Source organism: Nicotiana sylvestris, chromosome 5 (genome assembly GCF_000393655.2).
Source record: "Nicotiana sylvestris chromosome 5, ASM39365v2, whole genome shotgun sequence".
Lineage (NCBI taxonomy): Eukaryota > Viridiplantae > Streptophyta > Magnoliopsida > Solanales > Solanaceae > Nicotiana > Nicotiana sylvestris.
This window is the reverse complement of record NC_091061.1, coordinates 5,957,916-5,985,556: the sequence shown is the minus strand read 5'-3', so window position 1 is coordinate 5,985,556 and position 27,641 is coordinate 5,957,916. Positions and strand designations below refer to the sequence as shown.

General features: G+C 36.2%; 3 protein-coding genes across 4 annotated transcripts; 2 read left to right on the top strand and 1 right to left on the bottom strand.

Annotated features, from left to right (window-relative positions):
* Positions 1–6,171: 6,171 nt before the first annotated feature.
* Positions 6,172–11,698, top strand: LOC104211120 (chaperonin CPN60-2, mitochondrial-like). Its single transcript, XM_009760119.2, has 18 exons — positions 6,172–6,321; positions 6,464–6,488; positions 6,919–7,050; positions 7,744–7,903; positions 8,050–8,225; positions 8,618–8,713; positions 9,069–9,173; positions 9,282–9,368; positions 9,451–9,540; positions 9,634–9,714; positions 9,800–9,868; positions 10,044–10,121; positions 10,213–10,308; positions 10,439–10,538; positions 10,625–10,728; positions 10,857–10,962; positions 11,067–11,145; positions 11,340–11,698. Exons 1-18 carry the CDS (start codon positions 6,284–6,286, stop codon positions 11,437–11,439), a joined length of 1,722 nt encoding a protein of 573 aa, XP_009758421.1. The 5' UTR covers positions 6,172–6,283; the 3' UTR covers positions 11,440–11,698.
* Positions 11,699–12,022: 324 nt separating this feature from the next.
* On the bottom strand, positions 12,023–16,360 carry LOC104211121 (hydroxyethylthiazole kinase). Of its 2 annotated transcripts, XR_707061.2 has the most exons (3): positions 15,805–16,360; positions 12,798–13,252; positions 12,023–12,109 (listed from the first exon to the last, which is right to left on the bottom strand). XR_707061.2 is itself a non-coding variant. In XM_009760120.2 (2 exons), the coding sequence occupies exons 1-2, from the start codon at positions 16,279–16,281 to the stop codon at positions 12,863–12,865; spliced, it is 867 nt and encodes a 288-aa protein (XP_009758422.1). In that variant the 5' UTR covers positions 16,282–16,360; the 3' UTR covers positions 12,664–12,862. The 2 variants fall into 2 exon arrangements, 1 of the variants encoding a protein (XP_009758422.1); XM_009760120.2 differs by lacking the exon at positions 12,023–12,109 and having other exon boundaries at positions 12,664–13,252.
* A 5,877-nt stretch (positions 16,361–22,237) lies between these two features.
* Positions 22,238–27,315, top strand: LOC104211125 (beta-glucuronosyltransferase GlcAT14A; the record flags this gene model as incomplete). The annotated part of the gene is made up of 4 exons (XM_009760125.2): positions 22,238–22,586; positions 24,400–24,475; positions 24,568–24,683; positions 26,526–27,315. Coding segments are annotated over 4 exons (1,062 nt in total), but the record flags the coding sequence as incomplete, so codon positions are not given.
* Positions 27,316–27,641: the final 326 nt, after the last annotated feature.

Sequence of the window (27,641 nt, the reverse complement as noted above, 5' to 3'; positions counted from 1 at the left end):
TTTTAGAATCGTAATTATGTCACGCGAACATGTACACAACCACGATAGTATTTTATTAAGATTAAGATTGTTTCGCCCGATGTTGCGCGAACGCATACGTTGGTCTTAATTCTGGAACCTTTAATCATGTCACATGACATGCACCCGCGATTCGCGACATATTTTATTTAACGTTGTTAAGATTTGGATTTGGGTCACATAAATGTGCACCCGAGTTTAGGATTAAAATACACGCCTAAAGCAACTACGCATTTTAACTTTGCGAGTGCTATGGAGTTTTGCTGAATAGCACGCCTCGAATTCTAAAGTTGAGTTGAAAATTAATTAAAGCGAGGGTCACACAATTGTCATTTTTGTTCGGCATGACTCAATTAAATTCTTACATTAATTAGTTAATTCGCTCCCACCTATGAAACTGCGCTTACTATTCTAATTTGCAGCCTTAATTACTCATTAATTAAATAGCCATTTGCAAGAATAACTAGCCTTACACTAAAGTAGAGATATTTACGAGAATAACCACCTTTTGCATTCTTGAACCTTAGGCTTGAAATGTGAAATTCCAACAATTAAATGACTTTTATCATGGCACTACAACACCCAGATTTTATTATATGGACTAGCCTAAATCACTTAAAGCAAACTCGCATAATTAATAAACTAAACAGTATTCAACATTCAAATGCAAGCAATTTACCTTAAATAAATATACTACTAGTATAAATGAAGGAAAAAAATGAAGTTGATATTAAGCCCAATGCATAACATGACCAAAACTCAAACCGTTCATTCTTCCGATTACCCGGATTCCTGTCTCATTCAGCAGTAATCCCAACAACCCAACTAATGACTATTCTTTTATACTTCTTCAATTAACGGACTGATGGTTTAATTAACACAAGGCTGCCCAGTTTAGGCTCAAACCTGAGTCCATCAGCCTACCTTATTTTAATTACTAATGAATCCAGATATTATCTAAATCCTGGGCCCAAAGGGAACCCAGCATCATGTTACCAATGCCAACCCAATTCAATGACACAGTGTAATGGCCATGCAAGGATTCAAGGTTGAATCCCTGCAGCAACATGATCGACTCATAGGTTTTCCAAATTACACTAACGGCCCTTTGAACATATAAAAGCAAAAAATTTTGCAACATTGTATAAACATAGATACCACTAAACTAGAAACACCCCTGAAATTAATAAACCAAATTCCATTTTTAGTAATTACACATCCATTATGCATAGCAGATCCAAATATATTACGGCAAACTAAGAAGCTCTTACTTAATACATGTTTAATGGAAGATATGTTTAGATCAAACTCACTAAACTACTGCAAAGATGGATTGGAATGAATATCATGCAATCCACATCCATGAAACACATTCACAAGATGTTATTCACATATTAAGAATTGAAACACCACTGAAACAACTAACTATATAATCACATCTCTCCTTTCTAGCACGGATTCTATACTGAATCACATTTACAACTTAACTTTGAACACACTCATTTCAATATAAATATAGAAGCAGGCCTACATGCTGATCACCAAATGTACTAATTATCCAATCTCATAGATACCTACGACTTTCAAACATTGCCAAACATTTAAAATGATCTTTTATGCACCTTTGATGCCCCACAATGAACCACCCAGCTAATACTACTACAACAATCCATACTCAGATCAAACAGAAAGAAATATAAGAGGATCAAGCTAAGCTAAACAGTTCCGAAAGTGCAGAAACATTGAATAACCAACTGCATTAGTACAAATCTCTATTTAAAGGAACCAATCTTCATATTTATTCATTCTCATACTTTAGAAGGTGAGATGAATACCTGGTAATAAACAGTAACACAAAAGGAGAAAAACTGAGTTGAGATCAGAATATAAACAACAGAAATCAACAGCAGCGACAAAACAGTCCCAGTTTTAATCCAAGAAAAATAGCTATTAACCCTAGATAGTTCAATGAAACAGTATATGGAAGATGGTTTCAGCCAATTCGAAATTGAAAACCAGAAAATAGAAATCAATGAAACAGTAATTTCCAGTATTTTCAGAGTTATTTTCTTTGTATTCTTAACTACCAGCCTCTCTCTTCTGTATCTTAAGCTCTATCTCTTCCCCCTTCTTCTAATTTTCAGCTCCCTTAAATGGGCATTCAATTAGTGTATTTTCCACTACAACTTATCTTCTCCATTTTAAATTATCCACTCAAATTAGTGCTTTTAGTTAATTCAATAATGCAAATACTACCCTACCACTATTAGAAGCTTCTCAATTAGTGACCACTTGCAATAAACTTATAATAATCAATTCTTATTAACACAATTAAACAAGAATTTAAACCAAATTATTAAACTCATCCTAATTATTCTGACTAAACCTAGAATACAAAGGACTCAGAGGTTACCATAATTAACAGAAGAAATCAAGAATTCAGATGACATGAATAATAGCTAAAGAAGCTCATGAATAAACCAGACCAAATCGACGAACAATTTTTAGTTCGACACAGAAACTAAACTAAAAAAACAAATTGAATCCGACCAAAATAACCATTCTAAAAATAAAAGAAAGGAGTAGAGGAAGATAATAAAAAAGAATTAGAAAAACTAAAATCAGGACACCTACCTCCAAATGATTGAACCCCATCTTGAATTAGATCTTCAATTTTTGAATATGAAGCCGGAATAGACCTTAATCGAGTGTTCTCGACTGAGGACACACAACTAAGGTCGATTTCGACCTCAAACCTTCCAATATTTAACCGATTTGGAATTTGGAATTTTAGGGTTCCTTTAAGATTCGAACAATTTTAATGTCATTCGAAGGGTGTGAAGTGGGGATTTGGAAAGAGGGTAGTGAGATAGTCCTGGGGTATCGATTTGGGGCTGGTTGGGTAGGCTAGGGTTCGGGGTCCGATCTTCGATCCAAGATTCGAAGAGTTATGGGGTGATTCGAGAAAAAGGGAGTGGGGATTTGGCATGAGGAGATGAAGGGGAATCGATGGTGTTAATTTGGGGTTGTTTGGGCCACCGGAACTGCCATGAGGCGATTTTCGGTCGGCGGAGGGCGGTGGGAGACAGGGGTGTCTCTAAAGAGAGACAAAGGAGGGGGGTGGGGTTCTGAGAGGGGTAAGGGTTTTGGGGGGGTTGATATATTAAATGTTTGATTTAATTAGGGTCGTTGGATGATTGGAGACCAACGGCTCCGATTAAATCGTAAATGGGAACGGGGTCGTTTTGGTTTCAACTGGGGCGGTTCGGGTATGGGAACGGGTCGGTTGTGGGTGAAGCTCTGGACCGTTCGATCAAATTAATTCAACAGCCCAGATTAAAGCATGTCCAAACGACTTCGTTTGGTTTAGTCTGGTGATGGACCGGGTTGGGACGGGTTTGGGCCAGACTGGGGGGGGGAGTTCAGGTGTATTTGATTTGGGCCTCTTGAATTAAATTGAATTTGGCTCAAATTTGACTTCTTTCTCTTTCATTAATTCTTTTTCTTTTCTTTTCTTCCTTTTTCTTTCAAAAATTAAAACTTAAAAATCCTAAATTAAATTATAAAAGACCTAAATTAGCTTAAAAATATTAATTAACTTAAATAATACCTATCACAAATAATTAAACACTATATTAAAAGAAAATCACACAATTTGACCAAAATACAAAAATATGTTATTTTTTGTGAATTTTCATTTTTGTAAAACATCTAATTATTAATTAATTCCAAAAATGTAAAAAATCAAATCTTAAATGGAGATGCTATATTTTTTGTATTTTTGTGCATTAATAAAATTAAACATGCATACAAACATATGCAAACAATCAGAAAAATCGCACAATAATTCCTAAAAATAACACATAATTAAAGAAAAGACCTAATTTTGGGAATTCTTTTGGAGTAATTCGTATGAGGCAAAAATCACGTGCTCACACTCGTTCTCGGGAATATTTTGATAATTTTGCCCTGGGTGGTTTCCTTCACAATATGCATAAGGAGGATTAAAAGTAGAATTACCAACATCAAAATTCCCATAATTCCATGATGCCATGTTTCTCACATAAAATTAAAATAAAAAAAAAAAAATCAAATACTAAAAAATAAAATAAAAGTTCAAACTTGAAACCTAGCAATATGTACACCTACAACTACACCGTTAGTTCCCCGACAAGGGCGCCAAAACTTGATCACGCCCAACTATGCCTTATAAATAGGACTAAGCGATCGTTGCAAATATAATCCGGTTTACAAGTCCGGAGTCGAATCTCACAGAGAACTAAGGCCTAACTACAGTTGTTCACTATCACCAAGAAGACAAGCTTGAACAGTTTCTAACTTATAGATATAAGATTCTTGTATTTAACTAATTAACTAACAAATTAAAATAGTAAATTAACAACTAAAGATACTAAGGGTTAGAGACAAGATTAATGAGGCCTAAGTATTCTTTACCAATCATGAGCGCTCTGCGTGTTGTAATTCTCTCCCGAGTAATTACGACAATTTACTAGACGCACTCTCCCGAGCTACGCTAGTTGGCTTTTAATACAGCTCACTTCAGATCGCACCCAAGGCTTCGTTATCCCTAATTCCGCTTTTAAATCCTCAGTTATTGATCCCTCATATACTCTGGGAGTGGTGTTGTTCAACAACTACCTAAATATGCACTCTCTCCCGAGTAATACATACTAAATAGGCACAACTAATTGAAGATCCTATCAATTAACTACGACTAGAACGTAGTTGAATAAATAGAGATTATACTACGGCTCAATTATATAAAAACATAACAAGAATTTATCTTACAAAAGGTTCCATCAAAACCCTAGATAACAAATTAGCTATTCATAATAGTACGTAAAACTACAATACTAAAAATTATAACCAACAATGAAAAATAGGAAGAGGAAGGAAAAACTCGTAGAAGAATTCTCCGCCTTGCTCCTATTGTGTCTCTGCCTCCTTAGGTCTAAAATATGTCAAAAGTATGTCCAACCTCCTCAAAATAGTGTTTTACATGTATTTATACCAAATAGGATCGGGCCTAGACAAAAAAACCCTTTCCTGCGCGAACTAGGACTTCGCTCTGTAAAAGTTGAACAACCGCGTCACAGGCTGCGCCGCACCATGCGGCGCGTTAGTGCATTTTATCAGCAGCCTCAACTTTTCGCATTAGGCAGCATTTTACACTGTTGCACCGCGCCTTGCGGCGCCCCATGCAGCGCGACAGTGTAATTTTCTTAGAGTGAACTTATTTCGTCCTCTTTTAACATCCGGACTTGGTACACGACCTCCGAACACGATCCCAGCTTAATGTATTGGGCTTTTACTCAGACTTCAAAGCTCCAAATTGATCAATTTAGCTCCAAATCAACTTTTGAGCTCAGGATCACTTCCTGCAAGGCATAAAACACGTACTAAGTGCAATTCACTATCATTTGAACTCAAACACACGTAAAAAATGCAGTCATTGGCATGTAATACTACGGCTAAAACACGGATTTCTAGCCTGACATCATTACTCCTCTTTATAGCCTTTACCAATAAAATAAATAAAAAAGGAATTATTAAGCAAAATATTTTTCCACGGAGGATTGAAAATCATTTTTGTTCCTTTCTCAAATATTTATTTATACACACATATATAATTGTGAAGCAAAATAATTTTCACAATTTTATGAATACAACATCCAAATGTAACCACTTTCTCACAATTATATACATTGCAGCGTAGATAATTTTTAACACTATCAAATATTTTAGGTTAGCCTTCTTATAATATAAAATTTATAATCTTAAAAATAAAATAAAGTATTTTAACACATAAATGTAACATTATGATGTAAAATTTTCTTAAGTAAAACCTCTCTATAATAATCTCATTTGTTCCGATATTTTTTGGCCGCTATAATGGATTACTGTTATAAAGGACATATATTATAGCATAATATAAAACTCGATTCCGAGAAAACTTAATTTTATAGTAAATGACTGTTATATAGAAACATGATACACATGTCTCACTATATATAACTTAATTTTTTTTGTCTTTTTGTTTAAAAAAAGAACATCTTTTTATATTTCAAAAGTTTTTCTCTTTTTTATTTATTTTTTATAGATAAAACCCTAAAACCCTAGAAGCTGTTTCTTCTGGATTCTTCTTTTCTTCTCTAAATAAGCCCCTTCAACACGTTTCTGTTCTCTTCCGTCTTTTTTCTCGTTCTTTCTCTTTCTCACTCTGCAAATTTTCATAGTTCCAACTATGTATCGTTTTGCAGCTAAACTTGCTTCTAAAGCCAGGTATTTCCCTCAAATCTAGTTTAATTTTTCAACCAACTCTGTACATTGTGTTAATTGCTGTTTTTTTCTGTGTATTGTATTCGAATTGTGTAATCCTTATTTGAACTAATGCCTTTTTTTTGTGTTGTTGTTGTTTGTACAGTGTTGCCAGAAACAGCAGCCACCAGGTATTTTTTGCTAGTTTTAGCATTTTTAGTAGATCAGAATAATTTAATTTGAGTGTATTTGGTAAAAAGTAGAAAATGTTTTTCTAGTTTCTGGTTATGAAAACATTTTCCACCACAAGTGATTTTGCTCTACAAATATTTCAGCTCAATTACTCCATATCACTTATTTCAATCAGCAGTTAAGCATTGTTTTAGTAGGATTTAAGTGTGTAATGAACTTTTTTACACCATTAGTGTAGTTTAACTACCAATCATCAATGCTATTAAATATGGTTACTTGCAAATTAACTTTTTAAGTGACATGATTGTCGGTGCGCGTTGAAATAAAAGTTTAATAATAAAAAGTATGTCAGAAAACGCTGTACTTATATTATCATATGTCAAACTTTATATCTAGCTGATATTTGAAACTAAAATGAGGATGATGCAGGTGGGTAGTAGGTTGAATTGGAGCAGAAATTATGCAGCCAAGGATGTTAAATTTGGAGTTGAAGCTCGGGGCTTGATGCTTCAGGGCGTTGAGCAGCTTGCTGATGCAGTTAAAGTCACCATGGGTCCAAAGGTAATTGAAGTTACAATATTAGGCATTAGCAGTGCTCACGCTGAAATTCTGAACATTAATTTCAAATACTTGTTGTTAGTGAATTAGATATTATATTGTCTACATGTGTACATTAGCACATTTTACTTCTGATTTGTATTGTGATGAGAGAATGTGATCTTTCTTTTGGATTTGTAACTTGTCGGATTGTGATGCTTTAACCATGAACAAGTTTGTGGATAGAAGTGTTCAATTATTTGGAAAACTGAATTAATGAATGCGCGATACCATAGACATTTGGCCTTTTACCATCTTGAAATGATACAGTTTACATGCTTATTAGAGTGCAATAGAAAGTGGCTTAGAGTAACTTTTCTCAACGAAAAACAGTATCATGTTTTCTTGGTTCTGACTCCCCCCCCCCACCCCCCAGTATTTTAAAATCAAGCTGGTGCAAAGCGTAACTGTCTGATTGGGGCAACTGGATGCCTTTTTTAAAAACTTGTTCCTTTCAACTGAAAGTGAGATGTGTTACTATTTTTCTCTTTCCTTGTTAATACTATTTGAGCTTGGAGGATTACTGGCAAGCAAGATTACTATATGCTGATTTACTCATAGGGGACAAAGTATGAAGTGGACCACCACCGATATATATTTTATTTTGCTGGGAATAGATTCATTAGGTGCAACTAATGCTGTATGTTTATTATGAAGGGCCGTAATGTGGTGATTGAACAAAGTTGGGGTGCACCCAAGGTAACAAAAGATGGTGTGACTGTTGCAAAAAGCATCGAATTCAAGGACAAAATTAAAAATGTTGGTGCCAGCCTTGTAAAACAGGTTGCCAATGCCACTAATGATGTTGCTGGTGATGGTAAGACTTTAGATATACTGTTTCTTTCCCAGTGTCTTCATATGTGCCTAGAGTTTGCATGTTGGAGTTCTAAAAATCTTTTACATGTCAGCTAGAGTTTAACTTTTACATGTCAGCTAGAGTTTAACTTTAGCTTTGTATTTCAGGTACCACTTGTGCAACAGTCCTCACCCGAGCAATATTTGCTGAAGGGTGCAAGTCTGTCGCAGCTGGAATGAATGCAATGGACCTTAGACGGGGTATCACAATGGCTGTGGATGCTGTTGTAACAAACCTGAAAAGCAGAGCACGGATGATAAGCACATCCGAGGAGATTGCCCAGGTATCTTTGCTAGCTTTGAACTTTAATGAAGTACAGTCCAAAGGGTATGTCTTTTTGCGGTACTTAAACATCAACATTTGGAGCAGCAAGCCCTTCAACCCCCGAGCACTTACCTCCCCCCCCCTCCCAAAAGGGCGGGCAAGGATTTCATTTAAGAAAGTGATATCAATCTTCTACTGCAGTGGCCAGTGCTGTATTATTTCCGCTAGAATTCTGATATTGCAAGGATCAAGCAGAGGGGGTAAAAGCAGAATCTAACTTGCTCTTCGGTGCAAGTAAAAATTTCAAAACACTAATTTTCTGGATAACTGAATGAGATATCAATTTTCTGTTCTAGTGTGTCGCAGCTGCACTATTTCCAATAAGATTATGATAGTATGACCTTTTGATAGGTTGGGACAATCTCTGCAAATGGAGAAAGAGAAATTGGTGAGCTAATTGCAAAGGCTATGGAGAAAGTAGGCAAGGAAGGTGTCATCACTATTCAAGTAAGTAATTTTCAGATTTTGTTTTATGTGTATAACACATAATATTTTTGCCATGATGGTCTGAACTTTTCCTTGAATTTCTGGTCTGCTAAAATCATAATTTCTTTATTGCCTTGTCGGATGTATCTGAGAGAGGAGAAGATGTAGAGTTACCTAAAAACTTACTGTGATTTTATTCATTTGAGTTGGTAATAGCAAACAATTGTGCAAGAACCCTGACATTTGGAACTCTGGCACTCTTTTTTTTAGTCAGATAAGAATATTGTGTAATTCTTTACTTTGTGATAACTGAGTTGGAAATGTACGGAATCGTGTTGTAAAGATGTGAACACTAATCTATTCTAATATCATGCAGGACGGAAAGACATTGTTTAATGAGTTGGAAGTTGTTGAGGGGATGAAGCTGGACAGGGGCTACATATCTCCATACTTTATCACGAATGAGAAGAATCAGAAATGTGTACGTCTTCGTTATTAATTTAGCTGCATGATTGCTTTGGCAATATTTACATATTTTACAGCCAGCCTTTTTTTCATTTGAGCTCACAACAATTCTGATGCCCGACAGGAGCTGGATGACCCACTTATTCTTATTCACGAGAAAAAAATCTCAAGCATAAATGCTATTGTGAAAGTGTTAGAATTGGCTTTGAAGGTAGTCTTTCTTCTGACATTCATAATTCGAGTTTCAACTATGACCTTTAGAGCTGTTTCTTATTCTTACTTCATATGTTCAGAGACAAAGGCCCCTCTTAATTGTGTCCGAAGATGTGGAGAGTGAAATACTTGCTACACTTATTCTGAACAAGCTTCGTGCTGGAATCAAGGTAATATGCTGCTTGAGGAAAAAAAAAATATGTTCACTTTTTTGAGGCCAGTGTAATACTTTGTTCGGCTAATTATATTGGCAAATATTACAGGTTTGTGCCATCAAAGCTCCAGGATTTGGTGAAAACAGGAAGGCTAATTTGCAAGATCTTGCTGCTTTAACTGGAGGCCAGGTAAGCATCTGTCTTTGTACGCTCCTGTATAAGATATTTGCTATTTGTTCTTATGTAACCAGCATTTCTTACCTGTGCATGATAGGTCATAACTGAAGAACTTGGATTGAATCTTGAGAATGTGGAGTTGGACATGCTGGGAAAATGTAAAAAGGTATATTTGATAATGTCACTATAGTATGGTTTTGATTGGTGCATTCCCGAGCTTTCGTATTACTTAATGGTGCAAGAAACGTGGTCCCTCATTGCAATTCTTGTTTATTTTCTATTTTTGCTGCTGAACAACATTTCTCTGTCTTTCCTAGTCTCACGGCATTTTGTTTTTTTAGGTGACTATCTCCAAGGATGACACCGTCGTTCTTGATGGTGCTGGTGAGAAGAAGGCCATTGAGGAGAGATGTGAACAGGTTTTTTTATCTGCACCGATATTATCAATACAAGCGCCATATTATCCAGTGGTGGGGGGTTGAACCTATGTTGTGCTCTTTGTATTGACAGATCAGATCAGCAATTGAACTGAGCACATCTGATTATGACAAGGAGAAATTGCAGGAAAGACTAGCTAAGCTTTCAGGTGGTGTTGCAGTATTGAAGGTATTCAATTTAATTGCAGTCTGTATTATTTCAGAACCTAAATATACAGAAACTTTTAGAAAAGATCCCAACTTCTCTAATACGCCAATTGTAGAAAGTATATTGATTTGAGTTGGTATGGGTCTGCCAGGTCGGAGGAGCTAGTGAACTTGAGGTTGGTGAGAAGAAAGACAGAGTTACAGATGCTTTGAATGCCACAAAGGCTGCTGTAGAGGAAGGAATTGTTCCAGGTTATTACATGTTCATGTCTCTTCATGCGTTGTCCAACTTTCCAAGAGCCCAATAGTTGGAGACTAATCTTGTTCTTGTTGTGCAGGTGGCGGTGTTGCACTTCTTTATGCATCAAAAGAATTGGATAACTTGCCAACAGCCAACTTTGACCAGAAGATTGGTGTCCAAATTATTCAGAATGCTTTGAAGGTCTGCAATTTTACATTCCTCGCTATCGCATTTGCAGAGTAGTTGTCAAGCCATAATTAGCTGACTGGTTATGCTTAGGAATGAATTTGTATTTGATAGGCTGATATGTCTGAACTTTCTAATTGCAGACACCAGTACATACAATTGCCTCTAATGCTGGGGTGGAGGGTGCTGTAGTGGTTGGTAAACTGTTGGAGCAGGACGACCCTGATCTTGGATATGATGCGGCAAAAGGTTCGGATCCTTCTATTTCCTAAAATTAGAGTTAAACTAGGTGGCATGCCAATGCATACAGAAGAAAAAAAATCGATTGATCTTTACGTTCATCTCTGCAACAGGTGAATATGTTGATATGGTAAAATCAGGGATCATTGACCCTTTGAAAGTAATTAGGACCGCCCTAGTTGATGCTGCTAGGTGAGCACATACTCCTTTATATTTCTTCATCCAACGTATTTCTTTCCTTGGCATTCTTACTATGGGTTTAACTTATATCCACGGACGACTTATACACTATTAGTGCAACTTAATCTTGTTATCATCGTCAATGTAAAAGTTACACTGCCGGTGTGAAGAAAGGCTCATGCTTTTACTTTTTTTGTTGCGTGCAGTGTGTCATCTCTATTGACTACAACTGAAGCTGTTGTTGTTGAGCTTCCCAAGGACGAGACGCCATCTCCACCTATGCCTGGTGGTGGTATGGGCTACTAATGCACTAGCAAAGAACAGTGATTCAAGTGCCTGACATACAATTTAGCACACAGAATAAGAAACTTAAGGTTGTCTGATGAATTCTTACGGTAGCGATGGTACCTCAATTGTAACAATAGCAAGAGATGAATGTGAATTCGTGTTTTTGTAGGTTGAGAATTTGTAATATTTGTAAGACAGTTCGGCATCCTCATTTTTTTGTCTACAAAAATTGTTATCCTCAGTGACAGTTGAATTCTAAGAATTTTTGAAGGAGCCACCCCAACCAGCTTTCCTTTCTTAGCTATAATAAATAAAAATTAAAAAGACCTGTTAAAAAAATACTAATACTGCAAAGTCAAGTTTCCTATTATTGACAGATACAAATTTTTCTTTATATAAAGGAGCATACACAATTTAGTAAGGTTCTATTGTACCCAATACCAATACTCTCAAGGAAATTCCAACAACTTAACCACATTTTAATCTCACAACTCCATTTTTCTACATTTCTGATCACTTCTCTTTAAAAAGTGCATGGCATTGTCAATCAAAGAAACATCTCGACTCAATAACACACATCAACAAGAAAGAATATCAATGTCAAGGCAATCATCATCCTCCCTTATTGCAGTTTTATTTGCAGCCATCAACCTTGTAGTTTATAACTGCAGTTGATCCCGAACCAATCCTGGAATTACACATGCATGATATTCTTAAGAGGCAACAACCCGAGGGCCAGGCCAATATTAATGGTGTAGCCATTCCCTACGCCAATGGAGCTTTTCCATCAGCCAATATTAATGGTGTTCCACTAGGAACAGGATTAGCCGCAACATGATTTGGTGGAGGAAGCACGAATGGCCAAACTGTGACCATGGGCAGAGCTAGGGGATGAAAGGGGGTTCGCCAAAAAAATTACACAATATTTGCTAGGTCAAAATTATTTTTTAATGTTTTATAGTAGATGTTGAATCCCCTCGACTTATTCTTATGTTACTTCTTTATATTTTGAAACCCCTCACTGAAATTCCTGGCTTCGCTACTGTCTGTGACTACCCAACTAGGCCTTGATGGCCTAGGACTTGGCTTTGGAACAATCACTGTTATTGATGATATCTTGACCCTTCTCCTTAGACCCTATAATTCTCCGTCGACGAATGCCTCTTTTCTCTTTTATGAATTCAACAACAAACAAGTGAGAGAAGCAAGATTCCAAGCTACAAGCCACATTGGTAATCCATATTCTAAAACCGGTTTCAACATGAATAGAAAAAAATTCTTCATTCTGCTTTTTCTAACCCATGCTTTTATTAAGTGTTAAAGAATGTAAAAAAGCTACCAAGTAAAATAACATGAGTTGACTATTCGACAATTACCTGATGCTATAGAAGACCACATTTGGTCTAATGGGCAATGCACACATTCATTGCTCCTCTAAGCATTATAAGCAGCTGATTCTTACTCGGCCAAGTGCAGTAGCTTCGTCAAGTCCATATAATGAATCGATCAATGATGTCCGCAGTGAAGCTGGACCTCTAGCAATGTCCATCCCTATCTCACTAGCGACACCAAAGATAGCCAATGCAGAAGCTGTCGCTTCAATAGCATGGGATGGATCAACTGCGAGAAAGGCAGCAATGAGGGCAGTGACAGAACAACCAGATGCGGTAATCTTTTGCAACATAGGCACTCCATTATGCACACAAACGACCCTATCACCATCCGTAATATAATCAACAGCTCCAGAAACAGCAACTACGCTACCACTTTGTTGAGCAAGGGATTTTGCTGCTTCAACAGCATCTCCTGAACCGTATATGCTATCCACACCCTAAAATCAATCAAATGGAAAGAGATTAGAAACTATATGCACAAGTCTTTGCTTACTAAAAAATACAGTAACGACGTGTTCTCAGTTCTCACAAACAAATCTTTGCTTACTAAAAAATAGTAATCTCCCATTCAACTTCTTTAAAGTTTAACAATGAGCACATGGTTCTAAATCATGTACAAATAGCAACAGAATCAAGTGTATATCCCTTTTAAGTTTATGGACAACGGTAGCAAAATTTGTCCTAAAGTATACAAATCAAACTACATGAATATTTCATCGAATCACTTGCTCTTCATTAAACGATTTCATTTTCTGTAAATTAACCTGTGTATAACTAGCCATATTAATTGTTATTACAAAATCATTAAGCCGACTAACCATAGAAGAAGATTCTTCTCTTCCTCCCATTCTTACATCAGTAATATAAAGACAAGGTAATTGTATGCAGGTCATGCGAAAGGAGAGACCAAATTTTTTGATAGACCCAATATTATCAATCCTTGCATAAAAATGCAGCCTTTTGTTAAAACAAACAGATTTTGGCTTGTTTGTCATCAAACAGACAAGACAACACAGAAGGTAATTATTCAATGACAGCAACAACTATGTCTCAATCCCAAACCATTTGGAGTCGGTGATATGAATCCTTACTATCCATTTGGAAAGTTTGGGAGAGGGTGGAGGAAGCGAGGGTTAGGAGGACTGTGTCTATTTTCGAGAACCAGTTCGGTTTTATATCGGGACATTCGACTACGGAAGCCATCCATCTTGTTATGAGGTTGGTGGAACAGTATAGGGATATGAAGAAGGATTTGCATATGGTGTTTATTGACCTACAGAAGCGTACGACAAGGTCCCTAGGGAGGTCCTTTGGAGATACTTGGAGGCTAGAGGTGTTCCTGTAGCATACATTAGAATGATTAAAGATATGTATGATAGAGCTAAGAGTCGGAACATTTTCCGGTTAGGATGGGGTTACACAAAAGATCTGTGCTTAGCCCGTTTTTATTTGCTTTGGTGATGGATGCACTGACGCGTCATATTCAAGGGGAGTTGCCATGGTGTATGTTATTCGCTAACGATATAGTACTGATTGATGAGATACGAGGCGGCGTCACTGAAAAGTTGGAGGTTTGGAGACAAACCTTAGAGTCTAAAGGTTTCAAGTTGAGCACGACTAAGACGGAGTACTTAGTGCAAGTTCAGCGACGTGACAGAGGGAGCACATATGGACGTGAGGCTTGATTCGCAAGCCATCCCCAAGAGAAGAAGTTTAAGTATCTTGGGTCAGTTATCCAAGGGAACAGAGAGATTGGCGAGGATGTCACATATCGTATAGGGACGGGATGAACGAAATGGAGTTTAGCATCTAGGGTCCTGAGTTACAAGGATGTACCACCAAAACTTAAATGTCAGTTCTACAAGGCGGTGGTTAGACCGACTATGTTGTATGGGGCAGAATGCTAGCCAGTCAAGAACTCCTTATCCAGAAGATGAACGTAGCTGAAATGAGTATGTTGCAATGAATGTGAATAAAGATATTCGGGAGAAAGTGGTGTGGCCCTATAGAGGATAAGATGCGAGAAACGAGGCTTAGGTGGTTCGGGCATGTGAAATGGAGAAGCCTAGATGTCCCAGTGAGAAGGTGTGAACGGTTGACGCTGGCAGGTAGGAGATGAGGCAGAGGGCGGCTTAAGAAATATTGGGGAGAGGTGATCAGGCTGGATTACTCTTCCCAGACCCCACTCGTGGGATTCCATAGGGTTGTTGTTGTACTATCCATTTGGACCCGTTTCATTCCAATATTCAATAATTTTGTATTCTACATTTTCTACTAGCAATTAACTACAAATCTCTTAGCAGACAAAACTAAACAGAACTCCTTGTAACCATTGGACATAATGTAAGCATACCATCAATGATAATATTGATATTCCATACTCCATTAGTTTCAATTTATGTGACACTATTTTTTATACTAATTAGTTTTAAAAAAAATGACACATTTATATATATATAACTGTAGATAATCTCTTCATGTCATGTCAACTGTATCATATAAATTGGATATAGAGTATATAGTATGCAAAAACAGCTGATACAAAATATTGTATACTTCTTCCGAACCAACTTATTACTTGTTATCGGTACTATTTTGCTATTCTTTGTTGTTATCTCCGATTTAGTTTTCTAACTATTTGTCTTGCTATCACTTGCTATCAAGGCTTCCTTCACCTTCTTTAGCCGAGGGTCATTCGGAAAGTCTCTCTACTCTGGAAGGCTGCATACATCCTACCTCCCTAGACCCCACTTGGTGGGATTATACTGGGTTGTTGTTGTTGTTGTTGCTGCTTCCATCCCAACTTATGCGATACTAGTTCCTTTTTAGTTTGTCCCAAAATACTGTCACCTTTCCATATTTAGAAACACTTCAACTTTCAAATTTTCATTTTATTTAGACCATAAATTTTAAAAATCTTCCTTTTTTCTTAAACTTGTTAAGAATGGTACCACATAAATTGAAACGGAGTAACTATATATTATCTTACCTTGGAATTAGAGTCAACAGAACCCTTAAAAAGAGCAAGAATCTCAGACCCATTCCCTCTAACAACACTAGGCTTTAAATTCATCATTTCCAAACACGCCTTTAACCGGAAACTTGTTCCACCAGCAGCTACAGGATCAAGCACCCACGGCTTCTTACACTGGTTAGCCACTTCTGCAGCCAACTTCATACCCGGTAACCAGTCAGGTGTGAGTGTTCCCATATTTATGCAAACTCCGAGGGCTTTTGGTGTAAATTCCGGAATTTCATCAACTGAATGGACCATTGCCGGCGATGCGCCGGCGGATAATAAAGTGTTGGCCATGAAATCCATTGAAACGAAGTTTGTTATGCATTGAATTAATGGTGATTTTGAACGAACTAATTCTAAGTGGGCCCATGCTTGTGGGGCCCACTGTAAATTGGAACCTTCAACTCCTTTTTGGGGTTCATTGGTTTTGATTTTGTCTTCTGCCATGGATGTTTTTGGCTAAGAAAATGGAGTTTTGAGCTGTGTGTCAATTTGGCGAGCTGATATAATACTTAAATAGGAGTTGAAGGATCACACGCTGTTAATTGCAAAAAACTTTTAATAGTAAAATTTTGCACCATTGAACAATTTTGGTCCTTTTAAGTTATAAAAAATGAGTAGTATTTTTTTTCTCAGTTGTTAAACAACAACAACAACCCAGGGTTATGCCACAAGTGTGATCTGTAGAGTAGTGTATATGCACACCTTACTCTTAACCCAAGGAGTAGAAAGGTTGCTTCTAATAGACCTGCAACTTAAGAAGAAGGAAAGCGACAATATATCAGTACCATTAACAGAAACCATAGAGATAATAACAACATCGTAAGAACTAGAAAATAGTTGAAAGCAATAACAATAGCCAGTAAATAAGGCCTGACACTATGAAAAATGAAAGAGTAGTGTAAACACAATATTAACCATTAGTAGTCTAAGGCAAAATCCTATCAGACTAGCCTCTCACTGGTACGGAGTAGAAATATGTTCAACTACCTCCTAACCTACAACCCTGATGTTCGACCTCCACACTGTCCTATCAAGGGCCATGTCCTCGAAAATCTGAACTCACGCCATGTCCCGCCTCATCACCTTTCCCCAATACTTTTTAATCCACCATCTACCTCTTCTCGTACCCGCCAAAGCCAACCGCTCACACCTCCTAATCGAAGCATCTGGGCTTCTCCTCTGTACATGCCTGAACCATCTGAGCCGCGCTTCACACATCTTGTCACCCATAGGAGTCACGCCTTCCTTCTCCCGAATATCTTCTTTTCTAATCTTATCCATCCTGGTGTGCCCACACATCCACCTCAACATCCTCATTTCTGCTACTTTCATCTTCTGGATATGTGAGTTCTTAACTGGCAAACACTCAGCCCCATTGTGAGTTCTTAACTGGCAAACACTCAACCTCATACACAATGGTCGGTCTAACCATCGCTCTATAAATCTTGTCTTTGAGTATCGATGGCACTTTCTTGTCACACAGGAAGGTGTAGTTTTTGCTACTACCAACAAGATTTGCACCGATACCACTTTGCCTAGGCTCATATCCAAGGTTTTAAAGTGACCGTCACACCCTTCTACTCATCGGGGCATTGGCACTTGCCCTGACGGTCGGGTGTAGGTCGGTCGCTTAAGCGCCATCTATTTTCGGGGCTAGTTGATTCGACTGGTGAGTTGTTATGCACTCCTTAACGGATTTCAACTTCCATAACCACTGTTGTACTGTCATAATCGACCAACACCCTTTGTAGGATCTATGTCAGCGCACGAAAAACTTTACTATATGTGTTATGTGAGGCTTTGTCTTGTCTCACAACAAAGTGGACCAAATTCTTACAAATTTGGGTCCACAAAAACTGGGGTCCACTTTGTTGTTAAACAAAATAGGGCCTCATATAACTAGTATTAATTGTGTGAGACACAAAATGAAAAATTTCGTTAGCACACAGTTTGGCACCCGTAACTCGACTTCCGATTCATCCCGAAAAAAGGTGTAGTTTTTGCTACTTTGGTTCTATGTTTGGTATTTGGTACAATTTTTGAGCTTGTTATAAAACAATAAAAGAAGAAGAAGAGTATTGTAGAGAAAAGTAGAGAGAGAGAATTCTTATTGCTTTGAGATTAATTACAATGGAATAGAACCCTCTATTTATCGGGAGAGGGTGACTTAGCCACCAAGTAATGAACCTTAGAATCTCTCTAAATATAGACATTCACCATAAATAAAATTCTATTTATAACACTCCCCCTTGAATGTCTATTCAACAGATAATATGCCTCGTTAAATCCTTAACTAAATAAAATCCAGTGGGAAAAAATTCTAAAGAAGGAAAAAGAGTATACATATCTAACAATACGCCTTTTTGTTGCCTCATTAAAAACCTTGCAAGGAAACCCCAGTGGGACAAAACCTTGTAAAAGAAAAAGAGTGCAACGCGCATTAACTCCCCCTGATGAGAGCATCAATTCACATCTTTAAGCATTTTCATTCCAATCTTGTGCACTATCTTCAAAAGATCTTTGGTATAGATTTGATAAACAAATCAGCCATATTAACTTGAACAAATTTGTTTCACTTTGAAATCATCATCCCTAATAGATGTATTGTCTTCATATGATCTTGTTGGAATCGTCAGTTCAATATCTTCACATAAAGGTGAAAATTCTTGCTATCGTATTATCATGCTTATAGTTATAGTAAGATACATTTGTGCACAAATTGTGCTGAGGAAGTGGTACCTCAAGATCAAGAATTGTATATGCTTTAAGCAGTTTAAATCCTTTGGGGATTGTCATATAAGTATAGTCAAATAAGCCATTTAAAGAGACTTTAGATGCATATCAACTTTTCATGTCATGCTAGACATATAAGATAAATAAAAGTGATTGCACACACCATTGACTTTATACTTTCAAGTGTTTGAACTGCAGGTCCAAAACAACATGTCTTTCATATGAAACCAATTCTACTTGAATTGTTTTTCTAGACTTAAGATCCTCATATATATATTTAGCGCTATTATAGATGTCGTTGACAAATATTTTATATCGGTTCCAAACTCCTTATTTTCATATAGACATAACATAGAGATCTTTTCATTCATATATTCAGGTACCTGAATCTCTCATGAGGTTTTATGAAGTGTTATGTCATGTGATCTTCTAGATCACTTGCCTCCTTATTATGATCGCTTTGATCATTTGCTCATCTTCTTTATCAAGACGTTCTATTTGAAACCGATTTGTCTATACGCTTTAAGCATACCATAGACTTTGTCATTCTAGGACTTAATAGGAGCATTTGCAATGAGAATATAGTTACTTTCTTTGGGTCAGCAAATGCGTCTGGCATGCTTTACAATATATTGGAGAAGAATTTTCCTTTTATGAACTTCAAGTTCATATTGTTTTATTCGAGGATCTAGATGTATAAATAATAATTCATTTCATGTAACTTTTTCTCAACTGTTTATCATGTATCCCCCTCATGTTAGAAAAATTAACTCGTTTCTTCAACTTTGAGAACCCATCTTTGTGTGTTATGATGTTAATCAAAATGTACACTGCGCACATCAATAAAAATAAGATGGAATTATTTGGTTCATGACCCTAAACCACTTGTGAGGGGCGAATGTAATATACTTTTGTATATACATATATCAAACCGATATAGATAACTTTGTTCTCATAAACAATTATTTAGCTATTAAGTGGAGACACTCAATAAATCATTTTGCTAATCAACTGTGATGTAACCCAACTTATCAAGATAAACTATCTTGGATAGAAAATCTTGAAATTATGCTCTAAATTAAATTATTGAGCAAATTACCTCGCAAACACCAAGTTGCGGGTTAATAATAATCGCACATGTAACCATCTCATAGATGCATCTTATGTGGTATACATGACAAGTGAATGAACCCATATTCACTTTTGATATTTCCAGCATTCATGGGATTCAGTCTCAATTTTAGTTGGTTTATTAATTAATAAGAACAAGAATGTAAGATAATTCGTAAAGAACTTTCTAGTTCTTTAATATTTACCCATGTGAATTCTCTTTTATTTTGCACATCATGGCTAAATCAATTATGCCAACTAGATAAATTATCAAAATTGATAAACTTCAAGTTTACACCATGATGTGTGCAATTATCAATAAACTTCAAATTTATTATGATATGAGTTTTTATATCAATAAACTTCTAGTTTATTGTTGCATTCTTTTATTTATGTAGTACAAATTGGAGAATAAAGCGGGTAGCTTTTCACATACATATTACCCCGCTACAAGTTGTAGTAATAAAAGATATTCCTTTATTTATAGTCTCAATATAATCAACCGCCTTCGCGTATACTTTGGAAACTGAATAAGTTTCTTTGAGACTTACTACAACACAATACCTTATTGGTAATCAATTGTGTTTCTCCAAAATAGTATAATTGGCTCTTGCAGAGTTCTCAATTATTTTTGTAGTACCACATATTCATCAACATCCATATGATAAATATCTCTTTGAAGAAGGAAGTTATACCATTATGGTTATGGTCAAAATATATGCAAGATCTGTTTCTTGCATTACCGTTATCTTTAATAATCACAATGCCAAAATATTTTGGCGTACAATAAGTACGTGAACAATGACCATTTATGCCATAATAATGACATTATTTTCTTATATCATCTCAAACCTCCTTCTAGAGGTGAGTGTGGTATATTCACTACCACTAGCACATTCATATTCTTCCAAGAATTAATATATATTCATAAATCAGATGTTGTCACATTCACATCATGAATGAACCATAATCATCTATATGTGCTTTATAAAATCTCATGTTAAATCGATGACAAATATTACTTCCACAAAATGAAGAATTATTTTGAGAATCCTTATTGTTCTTATTACCACAATGATGACGATTATAATTTCGTCTATTTTCACGTCCACATCCATTGATACATTTATAGTAATAATTTTGTCTTCTTTCAGACTTATCACATATTGCTATCACATTCTCTTAAGGGAATGAGAATGAGCAAATTCAATGGGACGAGTTTTCAATAGTTTGCCCACAATCATACATGAATTTGATCATGGCAAGACATAGAAATTTTACCATTTCAGGTGGTTATAATTTCTTAAAAATTCCATTAGAATTATAATCAAACTTTGTTGTCTTTGCTTGTATATAAAATCAAATTCTAAAATTTCAAGAATTTGAAAGAGAAAAGTAAAATACTTACCTTAAATTCAGAATTTAATCATGAAGGAAGTTCATGGAACAATTGACAATCATTATGCTCAATCTCAAAGCTTATACTCAATTGATTAGAGTCTCGTGCTGATAACGTGTTATGAAACAATAAAAGAAGAAAAAGAGTATTGTAGAGAAAAATAGAGAGAGAGAATTCTTATTATTTTGAGATTAATTACAATGGAATAGAACCTTCTATTTATAGGGAGATGTTGACTTAGCCACCAAGTAATGAACCCTAGAATCTCTCTAAATATTCACCATAAATAAAATTCTATTTATAACAGAGCTATAGTTTTTGCTATTTTTAGTCTATGGTATAATTTTTGAGATTTGACAATATTTTCTTGATGTTTTTTTGTTAAATTTTTATTACAGTTTCTATTAAATTACTTAAATTTAACCAAAATTTATTAAATATTTGATAAAACCCAAAAAGATATACACTTTTAACAAACCAAAATGATCATAAACCTACCCTTAAACATAAATTCTCACTTTTGGTCTTTCCCGTCTATTTATTGAAAAAAGTTTTAGTTAACATTATTCTAACCAGACCTTACTTGTGAAAAGGATTGGAGTTGTTTGGGTAGTTATTGTCGGGCTTCCCCGTCCCATTTACATCCTTTAGAATATACAATTGGCCGATTAGATTCAGTATTATACATAAATTATATATTTGTCGGCTATTTTTGATTAAACTATTAGGTGGACGGCTATTTGAGTTAATACTTTTATTTTTTACGTGCCGTCATCACCAAAAACTGAATTAAGCAAATCAATAACATGGATCAGCCGTAGTGATTGCTGTCCGACAAACAAATGAAACCAAAGAAACTTTAGCATTTCCTCTATCGCCGGCAGCAGTAGCATTTGCAACCAAAATGCATAATCACAACCACCTTCAACCACCACCCACCACCATTTCCTCCGCCGCCACCACCACCAGCATTTGCCGCAGCATAACTTTTTCAACACCCTTTATCCTCTTAATCACAACCCTATTCTCTCTTCTCCTTATACTTTCCCTCTCCTTCTCCCCGACCACCGCACCTCTTACCCCCCACCCCCACCCTTCCCTTTTCCCTAACTACCTCAACTCCCCATCCAACCCAAATGACCAAACTACCCTCTCCCCACCCCCCCTTCCATTGCTTACCTCATCTCAGGTTCTACTAAAGACTCTTCAAGAATCCTTAGATTACTATTTTCCATTTACCATCCAAAAAACCAATATTTAATCCATCTTGATAAAAAAACTTCTAAATCAGAACTTAATAATTTAGCACTTTCTGTTCAGTCAGTGCCAGTTTTTAAAGCTGCCCAAAATGTTAATGTTATTGGAAAAGCTGATTTTAGATACAAAATTGGGAGTTCTGCATTGGCTGCTACACTACATGGGGCTTCTATTCTGTTGAAACTTTCAAAATCTTGGGATTGGTTTATTAATCTTTCTGCTGCTGATTATCCACTTGTTACTCAAGATGGTATGATATAGAAAAAAGATTTGATTTTTATTTGTTTTTGTTTCGAATAACTACTCTCTCAGCTCTTTCTGAGTCGAGGGTCTATATTGGAAGCAGATTCTCTGCCTTCACTAGGTAGAGGTAAGACGTGCGTACACACTAGCCTCCCCAGACCCCACTTGTGGCAATATACTGGGTTTGTCGTTATTGTTGTTGTTGTTGTTGTTGTTGTTGTTTGTTTCGAATTACTACTCTATCCGTCACAATTTATGTGGTGTTGTTAGGCCGAGCACGAAGTTTGAGTAAAAAAGAAAGATTGTTTGAAATTTGTGGTCTAAAACAGGGTGAAATGAGAATTGTAAAAGTTAAATTGTTTCTAAATATAGAAATGTGACATTCTGTTTGGTATTGGTTCATTAATCTTTCTGCTGCTGATTATGCACTTGTTACTCAAGATAGTATGAATTAGAAAAAGATTTGATTTTTATTTGTTTTTGTTTCGGATTACCACTCCCTTCGTCTCAATTTATATGTGTTGTTTAACTGAGCACGAAGTTTGAGAAAGAAAGAAAGGTTGTTTGAATTTTGTGGTCTAAAACAGGGTTAAATGAGAGTTGTAAAAGTTAAATTGTTTCTAAATATAGAAATGTGACATTCTGTTTGGGATTGGTTCATTAATCTTTCTGCTGCTGATTATGCACTTGTTACTCAAGATAGTATGAATTAGAAAAAGATTTGATTTTTATTTGTTTTTTTGCTTTGAATTTCTCTTACTAGCTAATTTTGGGCTTTTTGTTGTGAGTTTAAGATCTTAATTGAGTTTTTACTAATGAAGACTTTTGAAACTTCTCGTCGTAAACAATGCCAGAATATTTATACGAGTATAAGGCTTTTGAAGTTTGTCTTGTTAAATATGCCATAACATGTGTGTGTTTAAAAGTTTCTCATTAAGGGTAAAATGAAAAGTTTATGTTAAATTATTTCTATATTTAGAAAGAGGTCATTCTTTTTGGAACAGACTAAAAATAGAGTCATACAAATCGGAATAAAGGGAGTATATGTAGGCGATTATCCTTAAGATGACCATTGACCACCTTAGTTGTAAAGGGTGGATTTTTATTGTTGAAAAAAAAAGTCTTTTTCTTTTTGAGTGTTGAATTCCATTTTTTGGTGATTTTAGGATCTTAATTGAGTTCATGCTACGACCCCACCTGTGGGATTACACTAAGTTTGTTGTTGTTGCAATTGAGTTCTTTCTAAGATTGGTTTTTGTCGAACTTAGCCTAGTATTTAAGTGGAGAAGAGTGGGGGATGGGAGGGGGGGGGAGGTATCCCCAAGTTCCGAAGGCTGCAGTTGGTCTTAAGGGTTGGCCCCAGATGAATTTCTCCGTCATCAAAAAGAAAAAATTCCTGAAGTTTAAATACTATAGGAAGGCGAGTTATCTTTAAAATGGCCATTGACCGCTTTAGTTGTGAAGGATTATTCTATGTTGTTGACATTATTCTATGTACTTGATGCAATTTGTTTCTTGGATAAGTTTGTTAGAATCATTGTAGGAGAAGTTCATTGATACTGGTAGCTTCTTTAGTAAGTAAAAATGGCTTACTTGGAAAAGTTTATTGATAGTCGGGTTGGCTTGCTGTTATATTGTCGATCAATGAATCTGTGTAGTTGAACTCCATTTGTCCTTGCACCTGGCTATCTATTCAGTTGATGAGTAATAACTGATGGTTTTGTTGTGCAATTCTTCACTTTGAACTGTGCCATTCGTTGTTTGGATTGGTTTACAGTAGAACCTCAATCGATTATCTTTCCTTTGAACTCAATTTTCAGATCTTCTTCACATTTTATCATATCTGCCCAAGGATCTTAATTTTGTCAACCACTCGAGCTACATTGGTTGGAGAGAGTATGACCATCTCCTTCTCCTGTTATATGATTCTCCTGTACTACTTAAGAATATGAACACACGGGTAACATACAGTTCTATGGATTGTGTAGGTCAAAGAAGTTGAAGCCGATAGTTGTTGATCCCGGGCTTTATCTTGCAGAGGAAAGTGAAGTATATTATGCCACTCAGAAAAGGGAACTGCCAGATGCTTATCGATTATTCACAGGTGAGGATGCTGATGATCATTTTATCTGCATCAACAGTTATTGCAATGCGAGAATAATATTTTTGCTTTTTTTGTCTTGTGATTGAGGGAAAATAAAGGTTTTCTTGATGGAGAGGACAACTATGACATTGAGAACAATCCCTTTTGTTAAAAAGAAAGGAGTAAGGGCTAAAGTAGAAAATAAGATTAAAACCGAAACATTATGCATTAAGAGTAGAGTCCCATCCCTTTATTGGTTTTGTAACATTAGGAAGCAAGGAGAACCATCTTTTTTTTATAACTGTGGTGTCCAAGCGAGCTTGCGCGTACCTCGACTAATTGTACCAGATATCTGCTACCTCCGACCAGTACAAGTACGAAGTACCCACCTAGGCTTGGGTAGTAGAACCATCATTCTCAAAAATGTTTTCAGTCACATAGCAGGAAGTAAACACTTTCGCATTCCTCTCTAGCCAAAATGATCAAGCAGTCTCCAATGAAACAGATAGCAGAATCCTCATAGAGCAATAAATTCAGAAGTATGCGAATGAAAGAAATGGGCATAAAGATATCCTAAACCTTTAGGAACCTTTTCCACAAGTCCATGCAGAAATGCAATGTTAAAGTTGATTCTTTTCACTTTAATATAAATATTAGTAGGTTTTACTATGGATTCATCAACTTATTCACTTCGGATCTGCAAAAGATCATTCATGTTAAGTCTCGTTAGGGTCTATCATTTATGTCTACCATGCAAATCATAGATTTTTAACGGAATCATAGGTTTGATAGCTGAATAAGGGAAAGGGTGTACAGGACTATTTAGAATTATTATTCTTTACTTTTAAAACAATTTCTTGTCTCTTTTCGTCTTCTTGAACCAAGAATCTATCGGAAACAGCCTTTATACTCCCTCAGGATAGGGGTAAGGTCGTCGTACACACTACCCTCCCCAGACCCCACTTGTGGAATTTTACTAGGTTGTTGTTGTTGTTGGTGGTGGTGGTGTACTTTAAAACAATTTCTTGGAAGTTTTGGGAAGCGTTATGGCTATTTTTAAAAGGCCACTTGGCTAGTAGATCCGTCAACCAGTAAATATAGTGAAAACATAAGATTCAGGCGCTCACACACAAAAGTAGATCACACAACTTGGTCTATCAAATGTCAAAACTATCCTGAAGAGTTTTGCATTTGCCAAGGGAAAATTAGCTTCTTTTCCTTCATATAAGCGATATTCAAGTCTAACTTTGTCTAGTTTTCATTCCATTTATTTAATTGCGGAATTGACAGAATTACAGCATGATATATATACATGGAGACTAATTAGAAAAGATGATGCTTGTGACAAAGCCCTTCTTTCTCTCACTTGTGGTTATTTTCATTCTCATTTTTGCATAGCCAAGACCAAGGGCGGATTTGGGGGGGGGGGGGGCGCAAAAGGGGTTCATCCGAACTTCCTTCGCTGGAAAATTACCCTGTACATATAATGCAATATCCGTTTGTGCCTCTATATATTATATTTTGAATCCCTTGCCACACCCAAAAGCATAGCTAAGTAATCAAGGGGGTTCAAACCTTTGTGAGGTTGTTGGTTCAATTCCCACTTGCCACAGGCACTTCTAATTTTGTAGCTTTTTCTTTTTTGAACCCCCTTGGAGGAAATCCTACCTCCGCCACTGGCCAAGACTCATCATAAATGCCACTAGTTTTTCATGAGATTCTTCTGCCTCGATCTTCCTATTTATCTGAATTATCTTCGAGAAATTTTTATAAAACAGAATATCTTTACCCAGCCAATATGTTGAAATTAATTGGTTTTACATGAGTTTCATACTACTGCTGAATAATTTGTTCTTACTGCAGGATCATCATCAGCTATATTGACTCGGAAGTTTATCGAGTACTGTATCTTAGGCTCAGAAAATCTCCCTAGAACTCTGTTAATGTACTTGTCAAACTCACCATCATCAGAATCTGTTTATTTCCCGACCATTTTGTGCAACTCGCGGAAATTCAATAGAACGGCAATCAACCACAATATGCTCTATGCTTCTTTTAACTCCAGATCACAAGCTCGCCGGCTCAACTCCAGTGACTTCAATGACCTGTTGACAAGTGGAGCGGCATTTGCCTCACCATTTAAGGTAGACGATCCGGTTCTTGATCAAATTGACCATGAACTTCTCCACCACAATCGTGACGAACCAGTGCCGGGTGGATGGTGTTTAGGTGACAGTGAAACTAACAAATGTAGCGTTTGGGGAGACGCTGAAATCCTAAGACCCGGTCCAGGAGCAAAGAGGCTTGAAAAACATTTTCTTGAGCTTTTTTCTAATGGATCATATTTGTCTGATCAATGTCAATATGAGAAGAGCTCCTCCTGATGATAAACATAGCAAAGGAAGAGACCAAGAGATGAATACGACAACAACAACAACAATTACACATCAGTCCCAAACAAGTTTGAGTCGACTATATGAAGTCACTAGCAAAATAGACAGAAGATATGACATGAGCTACTCATTGAACCACTTGAAATATTAATATTTTTTTGTGTATCATTGTCAGGTAGCCAATTCTTTGATTGGAAGCTGATGGTTGTATATTGAACTTTTTCAGAGTAAGATTATATATAATTTATTGAATTGGGCAAGCCTTGCTGGTAGTTGAATCAATGCTCATTTCATTCATAGTTCAAGATCCTTTGATGTCAATATTATGCTCATTTTATTTTTCCCAACAATACTCCAATCACTACCAAAAAAATAGGGATTAGCGACGAATAAATATTGTAGCTACACAGAAATTCCTATTTAGCAACGGATTAGCGATAAATTATCGAGAAATTCTGTTAGCTACGAGCGATTTAGCAATAAATTAGCGACGAAGTTCGTAGCTATTTTTTTTGGTAGTGAATACTTTGCAAGTAACACGTAGATCTCGTATTTTTGTTCAAAGAATAAGATATCTGAATCTGAA